Source organism: Nematolebias whitei, chromosome 20, assembly GCF_014905685.2.
Source record: "Nematolebias whitei isolate Nwh7 chromosome 20, NemWhi1, whole genome shotgun sequence".
NCBI lineage: Eukaryota > Metazoa > Chordata > Actinopteri > Cyprinodontiformes > Rivulidae > Nematolebias > Nematolebias whitei.
Window position 1 is genome coordinate 24,672,484 of NC_056517.1, and position 15,375 is coordinate 24,687,858.

Sequence of the window (15,375 nt, forward strand, 5' to 3'; positions counted from 1 at the left end):
TATATATATATATATATATATATATATATATATATATATATATATATATATATATAAATAGTCTTAATTTAAATGTACCTCATGCAAAATTCCATTTTATGCTGATGATACTGTTTTATATTGTTCTGGTCTCTCCCCTAACCGTACCTTTAATCAATTACAGTCAGCTTTTAATGTTTTACAGACAAATCTTTATCACCTTAAGCTTGTTTTAAATGCAGATAAATCGAAGGCGATGTTGTTTTCCAATGGGAGATTTGAAAGTAAGGATCTTCCAGTCATTACTACAGCTGAAGGTCTGAAAATTGAAACAGTATCACAGTATAAATATTTAGCACTTTTAATAGATGATTATTTGTCTTTTACTTCCCACATTCAACAGCTGGTGAAGAAACTGAGATTAAAACTGGGGTTTTACTTCAGGATCAAATCCTGTCTATCATTTGAGGCTAGAAAGCGACTGGTTGATTCTACTTTTATGTCTGTACTGAACTAATGGTGACATTTTATACATGCATGCTTCTCTTAAATGTTTTTATTCACTGGATACTGTTTATCATGTAGTTTTAAGATTTATAACATGTTTAAAAGGTTTTACACATCACTGCACATTATACAACTGGGTTGGATGGACGGCATTGGCCACTCATACACACCGCCATTGACATTTTTATTTATAAGGCCATACTAGGATTTGTTCCTTTGTATTTGTTAGCCTTTATAAAGAGAAAGTCCACTGGAGGACACTCTCTCCGTCGTGAGAACTTATTTTTACTTTCGGTGCCTAAAGTATGAACGGAACGTGGAAAGAAATCTTTTCGGTTTTCTGCTCCATCTTCTTGGAACCAGTTGCAGAAATACATGAACCTAAAGGAGCTGTTGCCACTAAATGTTTTTAAGGCAGTTCTTACTGAGTTGGAGAAGAAATCATCTGTAAATGTTTAAACTGAAGAATCTTTTAATTAATTTATTTATGGCGGAGTTAACTTTTTCTGTTTTTGCTGTGAACGTTCTGTAACCTCTGTGTGCTGCTGCCAGTTTTGCCCAGGATTCTCTTGCAAAAGAGATTTTTAATTTCAATGGGATTTTCCTGGTGAAATAAAGGTTAAATAAAAAATACATAAAATATATACAACTTTTATATACAACCAGAATGTTGTGTGTAATATTATAATTATTGATCACCAAATAAATGTTTTACTTGTTTGTCAAAACAAAAAATTAAGCACCGATAAGTTGGAAATAAATACAAGCCGAAAAAAAAAAAAACGAGCCTCAGCGTCTGCAGAACTTTGGAGAACATACAGTTGAGTTCGCTCACCTCGTGCGGAGTACGATCCTGCTTTCGACTGCGAGTTGTCGGCTCTTTGTGGTCTTTGCCGATGTGCACCATTTGTCCTTTGGTGTTCTTTCTGACGAGGTGTCTGCGGACTCCGGGAACATCCTCGAAACGATGGCCTGGTAGAAAGCACAAGACAATTTAGAGTCTAAAAACCCCAAAACATCATTATTTAATTTTATAATTCTGATCAAAGTAAAACAATGCATAGGATTAAATTCAAACAAAAAACAGCAGTCACAAAGAAATGACATCTCTGCACGAGTTCTGCCTCTCAGCTTTGTGTTTTATGTTCTCTCAGCAGAGTTACTCATGAAAAGACGTAAAGACAGACGAACAACACTGAGCAGAAACTGTTCTGTCAAGATCCCAAAGATCAGTGCTGGCAAATATCTGCTGATGTATCCGACCTGTAGCAATCAATGAACGTAACTTTTTCATTCATTCAGTCAACCTTTATTTAGACAGGTAATTCCCATTGAGCCTCGAGGACTCATTTACAAGAGAGACCAGATTTCAACAAAGAATGATGACAACAATAGACAGTTATAAAAAGGAATACAATTTATTATTATTATTATTATTTTTACAAATAAGATGGCCAAAAAAAGTAACAAAAACAGCTAGATTATAAGGCGAATGTAGAAAAACTTCATCAGAATAAGTCATCAGAAGCCGAAAGCCAAGACGGCCAGTGCAAGAACAAAAAACCTTGTTGGGTCCAGGGACACACACTAACTGCAGGTTTTTATCAAGAAGACCAACCATCCAGTCATTTTACGATTTCTGCAGGTAGCGCAAAAGTTTAAAATAAAAAAGGACAGGACGTTGAAGGATGAAGGAGGGTTTGACATGGAGGTCAAGTTGGAGTCAGCCCTGCTGGCTCCTGACCAACAGCTGACCCAACATCCGACTGCATCAACGAGTAGAGGTTAACTGACTCAGGTGGAACAAAATGTGAGCCACGGTGATCAAATAATTCCTGTTGTTGAGCTTCAGCCTGAGGACTTATTTTATTGAGAAGCAGAATTATTAAAAAAGACCTGATTCTGAATGTGTTTTCAGGCTCAGTTCATCACAAAGTCTCATAATGACTCCTTTCTCATCAGTCAAAAACCGACGTCCAGGTTTCACGATTAGCCACCGTGTCCACTCGCTGACAGCAGAACGCCCGGTTTAAAAACAGAACCCAGCCTGCCACACTTTCTAATAAGCTGCTGCTCGCTGCTCTGTCGTCGAACACAGGTCCGTTCTGGGTCTGGGAGCCGGTAACATCTCATAACAGTGGTGCCCGGACTGAGGAGAAGCAGGAAGCCTCGGTGTTTATGGAGAAACCTGAGCCTCTGCAAAGCTCAGATTTCATTACAATACTGACACATTTTTAATTCACTTCAATTCAGTTTATTTTTACAGCACCAAGTCACAACAGAAGTCGTCTCAGGGCACTGAACAGAAACACTCACCTACATAAAAAACACAATTAGTAAAAGTTATCTATCTAAGGATCTTAACGTCAATACTAACTAAAGCACCAAAATACAACAAACGGTTTAGTTTGTTTCATTAGGCTCGTTTTTGAGTTTGTACTCAGCAGTAAGAGATGAAGTACCAACTTTAAAAATACTAAAGAATGGAACACAATACGTTTTTTACAGTCATGGTGGGCTGCACAACATATATTTATAATCATTTCATTATCTAGATGATGGAACAAAGAGCGGAAAAAACTGGGATTTATTGATAAATTCAACAAGATCACAACTGCTCAACTCTGGAATATCATGTAACTAATGGGCTACAAAGATATCCCAGCCAGCTACATCAAAGCTAATCATTTCAGTTGAGCTCACGTGCAAATCACTCTCCCTGAGAATTCAACAACTCGCAAATGTTTAGATGATCTGCACCTTTCAGTTTCGAAATGGAAAGATAAAAAATAAGACGTCCTATTGTCTTAAATCCAGCTTGCTTCAATGACTACACAGTCCTGGACGTTTGAAAACCTACACGTTAGCACGGTGTGATTCGAACAGAAAGGTGTTCAAATCTATTTGACTCTACTTGGAGAAAAGCTCAGCGCGTCTGACTCACGGCAACCATTATTCTGGCAACTCATTAAAACATTTAATATGAATGTCAACAGAATATGTGCAGCAAAAAAATAATACAACCGTTTTCTTATTCTTTGTACTTTTGACATAGCAGAAACAAACAAACAAAAAAAAAAAAAACATGAAGGGGCTGAATGTTCTGACAGGTGACAATAAAATCTGAGCTTTCATTAATATTTGTTACTCACTCTTGATGCCATCCAGGTCGGCAGAGACCAGCGTCAGAGCTTCGCTCTCATCCGTGGGGATGCGCTGGTACTTGGCCTGCTCAGCGCCCGTCATGTTGCCCGTGCGCCGGCGCTCCTGCAGGTCGTAGCTGCGACTGGACACCCGGGTCAGCTGTGGGTGTTCGGACGAAGGCGACAGGGAAACAGGACTGGGAGTGCACGGTGAGTCGGGTTTACTAGAGAAAACAAGTGCCAAGACAAGTTGTTTTTAGATGATTTACTCGAGTAAACACTTCTCCACAAAATGTGAATTTACTGAAAGAAAAACTCAATCTACTGCATTTCTTTCATATTTTTTTAAACACAGATTGGTCGTCTTCTGCAACAAAAATAACATTTCTGCCTTTATTCTGCAACAAAAATAACATTTCTGCCTTTATTCTGCAACAAAAATAACATTTCTGCCTTTATTCTGCATATTACAGCTGACATCAATGTGATGCATAACAAAACATCAACTTACCGCCTTATCTTTCCTTAACATAGGAGTGTTTTCTAAAAACAAATCTCCAATCATCTAAAAAGACTAAAGATGTAAACACGGCTTCATCCCAGCTCAGATTCAAGCTTCGTCAAGTGGAAAAGTCACAGTAATGAGGAGGAGTCTGGTGCGGCGTCGTCTATGGCGACAGGTGATATATGTGTCTCTGAGGACAGGATTACTGTGGACCATCAGCTCACACCCAGCAGGCCCACTGGATGCCTGAGACCTGGTAACGTACAGAGCGCCTCGCAGTCTGAACAGGCAGGAACCTGTACGGTCCTAACCCAGGGGTCTGTAACCTTTTTGATCAAAGAGTCATTTCTGCCACTTCACTCATTAAATAAAAAGGAGCCCAGAGCCATGAAACCTGCTACAACTGTGATGATCAACTGGTGGCCCATGGGCCACTTTGAGGTAGCTGGGGGGAGCTTCTCTGACCGGTGGAGGTGACATTTTAAAACCAATAATCTTTAATGAATTTCAACATTTATTGATATTTTTACATTTTGGGAAAAAAGTAACTTTATGATGTAAAGTAAAAACTTTTAGTTTCTATCTTTAGATGAAAATGAAAACACTGGACTCTGCAGGCCTATGTGGTCTTTTATGTGAGGAGAAATTAAGTGTCCCACTTTGAAGTAATAAAGCAAAAAAAAAAAAAAACGATAGTGTCGCTCAAACATTTGCAGAAAATTAATGTAAAAGAGTAAAAACTAGTCTTTTTTTGTTGTGGGCATGAAAACCAGAAGAATTAAATTTCCTGAAAGTTTTAGTCAAAGCTTCATAGAGCTGCAGATGAGGGACTAAAGGGCCGTATGTGGCCCGAGAGCCACAGGTTGCAGACCCCTGGTCTTAACCTGATTCGAACGTCTCGAAGAACATTTTGGTAAAATAATAATAAAAGCAAACTTCAGGCACTAATTACAGCAGACTAAATCACATTTTAAACCTAACTACGTCTCCTGTTTTTTATTCTTTAACCACACTTACTCAGTGGAAGATGCATCTTCAGTTTCTGCTCTCGGAGCCGAATGAGGAACGATGTCCAGCTCTCGAGTTGAGTTTGAAACATCTCTGCCGCTTCTCGTCACTCGGTCCTCCTCTGACAAGAAGAACTGAAGAGGAAAGGAGTGTTAGAGCACAGTTTACTAAAGGTTTTAAACTAAACCTGAATATCCTTGTTTACAGAAATCTGAACCATTAAGACGTCAGTACTGATCAGGTGATGGTGCTGATGATTTATGGTGGAGAACTGCAGTTACTGGTGTGAACAAAACAACATTTTAGTGTCTGCACATCAGTCAGATCAATCATACAGCTGGTGCATATTTATAAAAATCTTCCTGAATAGTGTTAAAGAGCTGTTACAGAGCTAAATGAGTACCTCCACATCTTTTTTCTCTGGCTCAGATGGAGCAGAAGCACCTTCTGTCCCTTCATCCTCCTCCTCCTCTTCATCTTCTCCCTCCTCTATAGGGCCACTGCTGGGAGAATGGCTGCTTTTATGATCTTTGTCCTTTCTCCTTTTCTTGCTGCTTTTCTTCCTGCGCCCGTCAGCGGGCAGCTTGGACAGAGGCCGGTGGATGTGGTGAGAGGAGTGACGGTGGTCTGCAGAATAAATAAATAAAAAACGGAGCACATGAACAAACAAGAACCAGAAGGTTTTTTGGGAATGTTCTCATGTCTGGGTGTCGGGCTGCAAACAAGAAGAGTCAAATATATCAGGACTTACATGTGATGTCCTCCTCATGGTAAATGTGGTGCTGGTCATCAGGCACAGAAGCAGCGGGGTGAAGGATCTGCTGGAAGCGCTGAACACCTAAAGCTTTATTCAAATCGCCATCATCTTCCTCCTCTGAGCGGGGAAGCGGTGAAGCAGGAGGAACCTCTGGCTGCAAAAAACAAAAACCACAAACTAATCAAATATGACAAATCAGTCAATATACAGGTGCTGGTCATAAAATTAGAATACCATAAAAAAGTTGATTTATTTCAGTAATTCCATTCATTACACACAGACTGATATATTTCACGTTTATTTCTTTTAATGTTGATGATTATAACTGACAACTAATGAAAACCCCAAATTCTGTATTTCAGAAAATTAGAATATTGTGAAAAGGTTCAATATTGAAGACACCTGGTGGCACACTCTAATCAGCTAATTAACTCAAAACACCTGCAAAGGCTTTTAAATGGCCTCAGTCTAGTTCTGTAGGCTACACAATCATGGGGAAGACTGCTGACTTGACATTGTCCAAAAGACGACCATTGACATCTTGCACAAGGAGGGCAAGACACAAAAGGTCATTGCTAAAGAGGCTGGTTGTTCACAGAGCTCTGTGTCCAAGCACATTAATAGAGAGGTGAGGGAAGGAAAAGATGTGGTAGACAAAAGTGCACAAGCAATAGGGATAACTGCACCCTGGGGCGGATTGTGAAACAAAACCCATTCCAAAATGTGGGGGAGGTTCACAAAGAGTGGACTGCAGCTGGAGTCGGTGCTTCAAGAACCACCACATACAGAAGTATGCAAGACGTGGGTTTCAGCTGTCACATTCCTTGTGTCAAGCCACTCTTGAACAAGAGACAGCGTCAGAAGCATCTCGGCTGGGACTGCTGCTGAGTAGTCCAAAGTTAGGTTCTCTGATGAAAGTAAATTTTGCATTTCTTTTGGAAATCAAGGTCCCAGAGTCTGGAGGAAGAGAGGAGAGGCACAGAATCCATGTTGCTTGAGGTCCAGAGTCAAGTTTCCACAGTCAGTGATGGTTTGGGGTGCCATGTCATCTGTTGGTGTTGGTCCACTGCGTTTTCTGAGGTCCAAGGTCAACACAATCATCTATCAGGAAGGTTTAGATCACTTCATACTTCCTGCTGCTGACCAACTTTATGGAGATGCAGAATTAATTTTCCAACAGGACTTGGCGCCTGCACACAGTGCCAAAGCTACCAGTACCTGGTTTAAGGACCATGGTATCCCTGTTCTTAACTGACCAGCAAACTCTGCTGACCTTGACCTCATAGAAAATATATGGGTTATTGTGAAGAGGAAGATGTGATACACCAGAACCAACAATTCAGAAGAGCTGAAGACCACTATCAGAACAACCTGGGCTCTCAGAACACCTGAGCAGTGCCACAGACTGATCGACTCCATGTCACGTTGCATTGCTGCAGTAATCCAGGCAAAAGGAGCAACAACTAAGTATTGATGCTGTACATGTTCATACTTTTCATGTTCATACTTTTCAGTTGGCCAACATTTCTAAAAATCCTTTTTTTGTTGTTGGTCTTAAGTAATATAAAAATTTTCTGAGATACTGAATTTGGGGTTTTCATTAGTTGTCAGTTATAATCATCAACATTAAAAGAAAAACATTTGAAATATATCAGTCTGTGTGTAATGAATGAATATAATATACAAGTTTCATTTTTTGAATGGAATTACTGAAATAAATCAACTTTTTCATGATAGTCTAATTTTATGACCAGCACCTGTATGTAAAAAGAAAAGCATGAGGAAGATAAAAACAAGCCTCAACTTTTGTTAATCATTAAAAATCTAATTAGGTCTGCTGCAGACAGGCATACTAACCATATACAAGCTACATTACTGGTAATTTAGCTTTAAACCATCTAAATATTAACCTTTGCTCCACATTTTCCTTCCAAAGAGTTTGAGTTTTTTCTATAATCTTTTAAAGTGGTCTTTTAAGTAGTTCTTTAGTTTTTCTTAAGGCCTTTCTTTCATTTTCAGTCCAGTTCATTGTGCAGTGTGTTTGCTCAAACACTAGAGGGAGCACTAGTGTTGTGAACACATCACAGCCCAGACATCACGTGATCAGTCCTTCTGCACTCTCAAATATGAGCTTTAAAACTGAAATTATAGCCATGTGTGTATTGATCAGTACAGTTTTTTTATGTTGAGGTGTGACCTGGATCACATGTGAAATAGTACGTCTGTCTTTGCCTTGCTCTGCTCTGTCAGTGGGATGTTGTGATGAGGATGCATCTACTCCGTCTGGAAGAGATTGCGGCGCAGACGCCTCAAGGCAGAGCAACTGTTGCCATGCTTACTGGGAGTGAACCCCTCCTACAGTACAACTCGGGGTCACAAGTCACCTCGTGCGGTGTGAAAAAGTTCACAGGACGTGTTGATACGATTTCACTCCTTTACATCAGTGTGGAAATACGTCAAAAATGTGTGGCTCTTGGTCCATTTCGAACATCTCCACTGCTCCTTTAAACTCATCAAATAAAAACGGGCATGTTAATGTGAACACAGATTCACTATTTTTCACTTAACTCACAGCACTTAAGTGCACAAACCTTCACTGATTCAGGCGTGCAAGACAGTGTGAAAAAGTGACTCTCATGATCGACACAACTAAGCATTGTTTTCACAAGACGTGTTTTTACATGTCTCACCCTGGTGACAGAAACATAAACCTGTTAGCTGAACTGCAGAAATGCATACCCTTAGAGCTAACAGGCAACATGGATTTAGTATTTCTGGATTAACTAGATTACCAGCACTAAAGGTACAGTTTATTCTGATGTTAACCAGACTCAGACCTTACTTGGAATAATATACTGGCATGTAAACACAGTTTTTCTAATACTTGAACCTGAAAAGAGTCATCATTTGAGCAAGCATAATATAAACTAAACTATGATGATGCATGCTCAGTAATCCAGGTAGAAAAATCTAACAAGGTTCGAGTCAGATCCTCTGGACGGATTCTTATTTGTTGACTTTTATTCAAAGACTTCTTCAGTCTGAAGAGCTGCAACAAACTCAGTCTTAAAAATAGCACCTTCTCATAGTGGACCAACCAGTTTGCTGGTGACATCCAGAACTAGATGTTCACATGTAAAATTAGGACCATCAGCCTAACAACTGATCGTTAGTGCCCTGATGCCCGCTTGCTATTCACAAAGGGTTGAGTGATGCAATAACAGCATTGTAAGAGGGGGACAGTTGAACATGGAGGCCTCCGGCCCTGTTTAAGGATGGGTGAGTTCTCCTTATGAAGATGGCTTCCTTTACTCCTCTCTCAAACCAAAGGATGGCCCAGCACAGAAGAGCAACATCATCAGGCCAGGACTCTGTGGTCTACACTCATGTGCAGGCCAGAGGTCACTCGTTCAGGATGAAGATGTTCACATCCTGGATAGAGAGGAACACTGGTTTGACATTTCAGCAAAGAAGAATCTGTTCAGAGGACCTGACTTAACCTTGTTGGATATGGTGAATATTTTTACTTTTGAATCTCAAAAGAAGCAAGAAATTTGATTTGGATTTTTTGTATACGTCTCCACATGGGGATAAAAACGCGGTCACCATAAAGTTTGCTTTACTCATTTTTTTAATCCTCATTAAACATTTCATTTACCGTTACCTGAAAAATAAATTAACCCATATTATGTAAGAATATTTTAATAACCAAAACCAAGAGCTTAAAGAGACAAGTGATGAGAAAATGTTCCACAGTCGATACTTCATGTAAATGCAAGCCCTTGAGGAGCAAAGCAATAACAAATCAGACCAGAATACAATAAAAAAAACATCTGCTTTAGTTATTTACTAATGGCAAGAATTATATTTTGTTGACAGGGCCTTCCACCTCACCAAGGAGCGTTAACCTTCAACACTAAAGAGAAGCACATAGGGGGTCTTGTTTTGCTCACCAAAGCCTGGTGACACAATAATCAGAGCTCCACAGGCCAACAGGACGCCATCAGTTTCTTCATTGTACCAAAATAGGATAAATGAGATTTTCATCAAGGATTTTGAGAAAAGTCATAAAAAAGAGACAAGCCATGTTTGAACAGCCACGTAAAATATTGACCTAGTGGCTTTTAGTCAATGCACCTGAAAGGAAAATGTAAATAAACAAAAACTGGACATCCTACAATTTTAAAGCCTAGCATTGACAAAAAAAAAAAAGTTTAAAAGCTGGCTGACGTGAAAAATAATGTGAGGAAAAAAAAAAGAAAAGAAAAAGAGATTCTGTGTAAACATAGCGAACAGTAACATCTTACCTGTCGCTAATACAGTAGTGCCTCGTTACTTCGCAGTTCGTTTTTCACACTCGCTCTATCGCGGTTTTTCAAAACAAGATTGGACATGACACATAATTGGCTGATTGATAGATGAGCCGCACGACTGGCAAGGAATTTTTATTTAAAATAAATTATTTTAAATGATTCAGTTATTTTATAATACTTAATACGTGCACTATTATTCCCACTTCACGGTTTTTCACTTATCGCGGGGCTTCAGGGTATGGATCCCCCGTGAAAAACGAGGGACTACTGTAGCTCATTAAACGACTCATTAAATGACTTCAGATTTATTAAAAATTTAGTAATTCAAACTAGATTGAGCCATAAACAGTTGGCTCAATCGAAGCCATCTGCAGCACTTCCGGTGCAGTCTGAAGCCCTTTCAGCAAGAATATAAAAATATTTGGCAGAATAATCGAATAATGCAGGCGACACGGTGGCTCAGTTAGTAGAGCAGTCGCCTCTTAATGAGAAAACTGCTGGATCGAATCCTGTCTGGGGACCTTTCTGGGTACAGTTTGCATGTTCTCTCCGTGCATGCATGGGTTTCCTCCCACAGACCAAAAACATGCATGTTAGGCTGATTAGTAACTCTAAATTGTCCCTAGGTGTTGGAGAGAAAGTGAACGGTTGTCTCATTTGTCTCTATGTGTCCCTGTAATGGACTGGAGACCTGTCCTGGGTGTCCCCCGCCTCTCGCACAGTGATTGCTGGATATACCCTGTGACCTGAAAAGGAAGACGCAGGTGAAGAAAATGAATGGATAATTGTATGATGCAAAACTAGCTGCAGGCTAAAGGTTTATAAAGTGTATTTTTATGAACCTTTAAGAGATTGTTGAGACTGGAGTTGACAAGTTTAGACTAGTTTTTATCTCATTAATCTGGTCAGAAGTATACAGAAACTACAAAGCTCTCACAATTGCAACACGGTTTATATAGTACTAGATAATAAATAGTAAATGAACTGTACTTACAGTATATAGCACCTTTCTATCTGATCAAGATACTCAAAGTGCTTTACAACACAATCTGTTGTCTCATTTACCTCCACAAACATTTGTACAGGACTCTACTGGATCTCTACAAGGCTAATCTGAATCTGAGGAAACTAATCACATTCATACATTGATGGGACACATCAGAGCCAATGAGGGGTTGTGTCTTGCTCAGGGACACTTCAGAATGTGACTGCTGGTGGAATCGAACCACCAACTCTCCCAGGGGAGGACGACTGCTCTAACCACTCTACAACAGCTGCCCCTAAAGACAGAAGGATGTATAGAAAACCAATCTAATACTCTTGTTTAGTCAATACACATGAGACTTGACAAACCTGTGACCTTTGTTTGATAAAAAGGATTTAAAAGAATTATTAAACCACTACAATATTGCTTGACATTTGTTTATTCACTTGAAATAAAAACGCACCGAGGCTAATTGGAATATCAGCACAGCACACCATTGATCAACTGAGACCTGATGACGACATTAAAAGAAAAGTAAAAGGTCATGAAAGTGAAAGTAACTCAATCAATCCTGCTAACAAAGAGTTTTGGATGTTTCAGAGCAAAGTGCTCTGGGTTTTGGTTGTTTCCTGGTCTATTTAAATGTATGTAAACTTATGTCCTCCTCAAAGCAGGCTGACTCATACTTTGCAGCAGGAACACCCTTACCCTTCATTAAAAAGGAAATTAAAAAATCCTGCGGTCACACTTTCTAGTTCATTTAGCTAGTCAAAGAATAAATCCTGAGCAGTAACACAGACAGAATTACAAGCAGTGTGCCGTCGCTGTGTTGCATGCCGAAGCAGATGCTAAATACTGCGAGTGGAGCTAGAGATTATGCGCCTCAAGCACAGTCTCAAATCCCACCGAGTCAGCATTTAAAACAAAATGAGGTCCGATTGGCTGCGTGGATCTTTCAGTTATGTCATACCAGGCGGCTGATGTGTCAATGCAGTCCTGCAAATTTTAACAGGAGCTGCAAGTTGTAACTTATTTTTAAACTCAGGTAATCATTGTGTGAATGTTTATGAAGCTTTCACACTATTGAGATCCATTTTGCTTCCATACAATTTTCAGCATCTTTTTCGTTACATAATTTTTGGTATTATTTCAACAAATCATAAATCAAAACGTTCATTTCTTTCAGGATAATCCTGCTATGACTTTTGGTATTGGTGCAACTTTAGCTTTTTGAAATATTTAGCCTTTTCTGCCACTTTTTTCCTCATAGAAAATGAATTGAGCTCATTTTACATCTTTCAAATCTTTAGATCTTTGAATCTTAGATCTGCCTTTTACTGCTCCTTTCACATTTTGTTCTGCTTCAGCTTCTTTTAGCTTCCTTGTGCAAATTCAAACATTTTTTCAGCTAATTTCAGTTGTTTTTTCAGCTGTTTTGTGCTCCTTTCAGATTCTTTCTACCATCTACAACAATTTTGCACTTCTAACTTATTTCAGCTCCTTCCACTTCCTTCTGGTAGTTTAAGCTTCTTTCTGCTACTTTTCAGCTATTTTTTTTTTGCTAATTTGAGCTTTTTTAGATAATTTCCTAATGTGTGTGCTCATTTCTGCTTATTTAAACCTAATTCAGCAAAATGTATTCTTTCTGCTTTCTTCTGCTAACATAGCCTTATTCTTCCACTTCAGGTACATTTCAGCACGTTTTTTTGCTAATTTCAGCTGCTTTTCAACAAGTTCTTCAGCAATAAGCATTCACACTGCATCTGTGCAGGAAATGCAGTTTCTCTCGTTACGGTACATTTGTTTTCTGCCTGCACTTGTTTCCAGAACCATCCATTTGCATCATTCACTAGAACTGGTTTTCCCACAAATATATCAGTTAATATGAGAAATATCTCAACTGAGAACATCAAGGGTCAAAGAATTGGATGAACTTGCAGTGGTCTAAATGACTTTCAACTGAAGTTTACTTTGCAAGAAGGTGCCAAAAGCTCTGCTTTGTCCTGTATTACCGTACACCACCTTTATGAGAAAAACAGTTATTTAATGTTAAGAATATAACCTTTAAATGTAAAATGTATGTTAACGTGAAAATTAGTTAACAAGTTGTCTATTCTTGCAAAAAGAAGCCCACATGCTCCACAACTAGTGACATATTAGGCTAGCATTAGAAAGTAATTATTACCTTGGCTTGCTAATGCCTAAGGGAGAGTCATATTGTCATTTAAGGAAGCACACGAACTGCAGTAAAGATTAACCAGCTGCCGACTTCATAAAACGGCTCAATTTGCCTAAAACGTCAACGTTAAGAAAGGTATACCCTCTGTAAATACAGCACGTTTCGCAAAGATGTTTAATAAATGACAAAGGAGGAACCTTGCACACACGGACGGACCCTGTTTAAAGTTTGTGATTAAATCTGAGAGTTTAAGGATGAAAAAAGGACAAACTCACCTTGAACGCATACAGAAAGTCCATCAACTTGAACATGTAAATGTGTTAAAAGCGGGATGGTTCGATTTGTTCTTCTACTGATAAGATGTAAAAAGCTAGCTGGCTACTTTTTTTGAAGGATAATCCATTTCCTAGTTCTGGTAGCCTCGGTCACATGACATGGGTAGATCCTCAGAATAGGAGGATGCTTTACCCAGAGGTTCAATACGTCTTCAGTTCCAAGCAGGGTTGTGTAAATGCTCCCTGAGCAAACATTTACAGAAACACACATTATTAAAGAGGATAATAATTAACTTGGTGAAGATGGTGCCAAAACAACGGCCAATACCAGCTAACACACTCTGAGCACAAACATCTATCTTTAGAGAGCTCCTTGATCAGTAGCCATCACCCAAATAACTACTGCAAGTACAAAAAGTAGAGAAAGACTGCCTGCAGTTTATAGAAATCACAATTAAATCAGAGTTGTAGAGATAAATAGTAAAAATAAGTATTTTATGTCCCTTTAATGTGATCTTCTCAGATAAAATGTTTCTTTGAGTTTATCAAAACAAAATTCCATTAAGGAACATCTTGTCTCAAAGTGATTCAGAAAAACTAGTCCATGCATTTTTTTACTTTCAACTAGACAACTGTAAATGATTGTTAACATTTTTAAGTCACTACTATTTTATTCCAGAGGACAGAGGAGGCTCCGGCCTTCAGAAGTCAGGCTTCTCTCCGGTGGAAGCAGCTGCCATATTGACTTGGGGAGAAAAACAAATTTATGAGCAGTGGTTTCGTCTGTGCTGGTTCAGATGATTTATCTCTACTTCACAACAAGAACTGAACACCTTCACACTTTTAAAAATATATTTTATGTATCCTTTTTCAGAGGTATTTCTGGCTCTAGAGTACATTTTACTTTATACGCCATTTCTCTAATTGAATTTTTTGAAGAGTTGTGTCATTTGTTTTCACAGACTGACATTAAAAAAATGTAAGGTATGTAAGGAATGTAAAATGTAAGGAGTTAGGGAAAAGTTCATAGAAATGTGACTAACAAGTGTCAGTAAGTGTAATTGAAAACAATATATATATTGTCAAGAAAATTGGTTTGATCAAAAAAAAAATGAAACCTTTGTTAATTTTATTGCTAATGTCCCCCGTCGCCGAGGGATTTGAATAGTGAATGTTTGTAGTTTTCAAGATGAGTGTTTTTCTGGACTGGAATTGAAAAGGGAATGCAATTAAACTTTAATGTTTTTGGTGAAAGAAGTTTAAGTGGGCAGGAGTTACACTGTATAAGGAGAGAGGTAGTTTTTGTTTTTCTTGTCAAAGACAGCGAAGAGTGACAGACCCTAGGTAGTAGAGGGAATGATTTTATCCACAACCAGGTGCAATGGCGGAGCCAGGGGGTGGTCAATAGTGGCCTTGGCCACCATAGAATAATCTCTGGCCACCACAGTCAGAATAATCTTTGGCCACCATAGAATAATCTCTGGCCACCACAGTCAGAATAATCTTTGGCCACCATAGAATAATCTCTGGCCACCACAGTCAGAATAATCTTTGGCCACCATAGAATAATCTCTGGCCACCACAGTCAGAATAATCTCTGGCCACCACAGTCAGAATAATCTTTGGCCACCACAATCCTTTGAAGAAACTAGATATTATGCAATACAAAAATTAAAAAGCATAGTTCCCTCAAATGTTGGGGTGGCTAGTTTATTTTATATATA

At 38.9% G+C, this 15,375-nt stretch overlaps 1 protein-coding gene across 1 annotated transcript in view; it reads right to left on the reverse strand.

Moving 5' to 3' along the window:
* The window catches only part of slc4a2b (solute carrier family 4 member 2b), a 47,057-nt gene that overhangs the window by 25,771 nt on the left and 5,911 nt on the right, over positions 1–15,375 (reverse strand). The window contains exons 3-7 of the mRNA XM_037693901.1: positions 5,894–6,053; positions 5,546–5,769; positions 5,152–5,276; positions 3,639–3,853; positions 1,322–1,458 (exon numbers count right to left, since the gene is read on the reverse strand). Of these exons, the coding sequence (XP_037549829.1) occupies positions 1,322–1,458; positions 3,639–3,853; positions 5,152–5,276; positions 5,546–5,769; positions 5,894–6,053 (861 nt within the window). The remainder of the gene's footprint in view (positions 1–1,321; positions 1,459–3,638; positions 3,854–5,151; positions 5,277–5,545; positions 5,770–5,893; positions 6,054–15,375) is intronic.